This window comes from Durio zibethinus, chromosome 5, assembly GCF_047325235.1.
Source record: "Durio zibethinus cultivar Kanyao isolate XHJ-2024 chromosome 5, ASM4732523v1, whole genome shotgun sequence".
Taxonomy (NCBI): Eukaryota; Viridiplantae; Streptophyta; class Magnoliopsida; order Malvales; family Malvaceae; genus Durio; species Durio zibethinus.
In genome coordinates, this window is record NC_143166.1 from 32701376 (window position 1) to 32704437 (window position 3062).

Genomic DNA, 3062 nt, shown 5'->3' on the forward strand with positions numbered 1-3062 from the left:
ACCATTGTAGGAGAAAAAACCCAAGATTATGATTGTACGAAATCAACAAAGCCTGCTAGAATGCTTGGAATGTTGTTCAGGACACAGTGTACAACTCACAAGAAAGACTCTTAGGAATAGAATTGAAACCCACAAAACAAAACTCTTCCTTCAACTGTCTCGAAGTATAATATTAACAGTATGGTGATTGGTGAACACGTGAAATTATAGTACGGACACTAGATTTTGGTCTACGGTTCGAGAGAACAGAAAACTTTGCCACGACACACCCTTTTACCAGAAAACCAAACATCCAACAAATGTTTGACCATTGTAGGAGAAAAAACACAAGATTATGATTGTACGAAATCAACAAAGCCTGCTAGAATGCTTAGAATGTTGTTCAGGACACAGTGTACAACTAATAAGAAAGACTTTTAGAAATAGAATAGAAACCCACAAAACAAAACTCTTCCTTCAACTGTCTCGAAGGATAATATTAACAGTATGGTGATTGGTGAACACGTGAAATTATAGTACGGACACTAGATTTTGGTCTACGGTTCGAGAGAAAGGACCCACCTGAGCGCATGCAAGGAGAAGAATAAGAACATGCAAAGGGCAAATTGAAATCTGAAAAACAGAAAAATCCTAACATGCGTAAGGAACAAACTTTAATTTCCCTGGGATTTCTATTTTGCTTCTTTTCCTCAGCAGGTATTGGAACTTCATAGTCCTAACATGCTTATCTTCCAAGGCTCTCTGATCAACTGAAATTACTTTGTTGTCCATGAAGTAGGAACTTCATAGTCCAAAACCACGTGAATTATGTCGATCAACTAAAGTTTTTTACCATTGGCAAAAACAAGGGGAGGCTTCTCCGGAATCTACTCCTTTTAAGCGTTACTTTTTCTGTCTACTCCATTTAAGCAATACTTTTTCTGTGTTTTCTGATATTACCAATCAGTTCACACTTCACATGATTGTTATAAAGAGAAGAAGAAAGAAATTTTTACCTTGGCTCATATCATATGCAGAATAATAAGCGAAGAAAAGGACTTAAATGCTTGTATTTATTTAGTACTGTTAAAACACATTTTTATTTGGTTTTTGGAGAAACTGATTCTCTTACTGATTTCAGTCCTTCTTTGTCCTACAACATTTTGTGGTTCCTAAGGAGACAAATCATTAAAATTCTTGATGCTTTGCAAGATATCTACGCCAACTGGACATATACCCCACCTAACCCTCCCTACTCCTCTGCTTATAAAGAGCGGCCATTGCCACCTCTTTGCTCATAATAACCCCTTGACTGCAGTCTTCTTTTGTTTGACCCTATATCCTGCTCCAATCTATTTCCTTGCTTTTTACCAAAGAAACCATTCTAAATAGTGATTCTTTAATTACAACACTTTTCTTGCCTAAGTTTGAACTGCTATTTTACATTGATTAGCATAAGAAAATGGCATCAAGCTCAATGTCCTCCCGTGGTTCTGGTTCATGGACTGCCAAGCAAAACAAAGACTTTGAAAGGGCTTTGGCTGTGTATGATAAGGACACCCCTGACCGTTGGTACAATGTTGCCAAGGCGGTTGGAGGGAAAACTGCTGAGCAAGTGAAGAGGCACTATGAGCTGCTTGTGGCGGATGTCAAGCATATCGAATCAGGCCAAGTGCCCTTCCCCAACTACAAGACCACTGGCGGGAATAGCCGAGGTAAAGCTAGTAAAATTCTATTAAAGAATAGACCTTCACCTAACAAAGTGACTAGAGATTTAGCTTTTTCATTGGTGTTAGCCTGTACAGCAATTAGAATATCTCGACTTTTATTATAACCATGCCATAGCAAATTAAACGTGGCTAAATCCCAAAAAGGGAACGCCTGACCCTCAACTTTAAATTGATTCTCTGACTCCTTATGTTTAGGCACAAGGCAGTTCTACACCCCACTTGTCATCAGAGAACACTGAATAACGAGTTGATTAGCCTCTTTGCTACTACTTTTATTTGCTTTCATAAGTATAACCAACAAAGCTCAAGCTTTTAAAAATGGAATCAGAAATGTAGTTTTAAAAAATTTGCATGAGGACCCATTTACATAATTTCAATCCTATGCATAGAGTCTAATAAAATTAGACCCTAGGAATCATAGCACTTCTGATTTTTCTAATCTGTTGTCTCCTCTCCTAGCTCACGAGTCATTTTCCTGATGCACTTTGACGTGGCTCCCTCTGATAACTCTGAGCTTTAACCATGTGCAGGATGAAAAATTCGAGCTCAACTGAAGAATGGACTTGCATCTGATGATCCATTGCGCTAGCTGCTACTAGTATTAATAAGTGATAGTACTAATAGAAGAATCGCGATTAGTGATTCCATTTCCTCTTCTAAGTTTTTTTGTGCTCATATTTATGTCGCTAAATGTATCAGGAACAGACACATAATTAATGTGATCCTTGCTTCCTCCCTGTGTTTTTGTTGTGAAAGCATCTCCTGTTGGAATAAATATAGTACGTATTTTGTTTATCTTGTAGCGCTTTTATTTTCAGTACAACAAATAAATAATTTCCAAGTTGAATTGAAAGAACTGAAGAATCAAATTACAATAAGAAATTTCATAATGAATCAGATATAATCTGACAGTGAGTTCTTACGAGATGAACACTGTGATATTGATAAACGTACATCAGCATTGGAATCACTAAAGAACAAATATGGGGTGAAGAGGCGGGAAGGTGATTAGATTGAAATTAGTTAGCCAAAATTAACTTGGCTTGACAAATAGGAACAGCACCTCCCATGTGCATTTGCATATGTATGTTACCATCAGCTTTCTGGTTGCTAACGGTTCATTTGGGAGGCGGGTAGGAGCGCTCCCATCGCATAGATGTGTGCGTTTATCATTCGACCCCAATGTTTTTTTTCTTTCTTTTGAGACCCTTGAGTCTTTACTAGTATCTTTGTGGGTAAATATACTCCATGGGCCTATTGTACAATACAAAACTTCAATTCATATCTCTCTTCCATCAGCAACTAAAGTAAAAAAGAAAACAGAAGCTTAATTATAGCTTCTGGACTTTGTAA

The 3062-nt window shown here is 37.4% G+C and overlaps 1 protein-coding gene across 1 annotated transcript; it reads left to right on the forward strand.

Annotated features, from left to right (window-relative positions):
- The first annotated feature begins 1270 nt into the window (after window positions 1-1270).
- On the forward strand, window positions 1271-2504 carry LOC111282704 (protein RADIALIS-like 1). Its single transcript, XM_022870905.2, has 2 exons — window positions 1271-1694; window positions 2240-2504. Exons 1-2 carry the CDS (start codon window positions 1442-1444, stop codon window positions 2242-2244), a joined length of 258 nt encoding a protein of 85 aa, XP_022726640.2. The 5' UTR covers window positions 1271-1441; the 3' UTR covers window positions 2245-2504.
- The last annotated feature ends 558 nt before the right edge of the window (window positions 2505-3062 follow it).

Bases quoted from the DNA above. Each gene is read 5' to 3' on its own strand.
- LOC111282704 (XM_022870905.2), top strand. From the start codon at position 1,442: ATGGCATCAAGCTCAATGTCCTCCCGTGGTTCTGGTTCATGGACTGCC.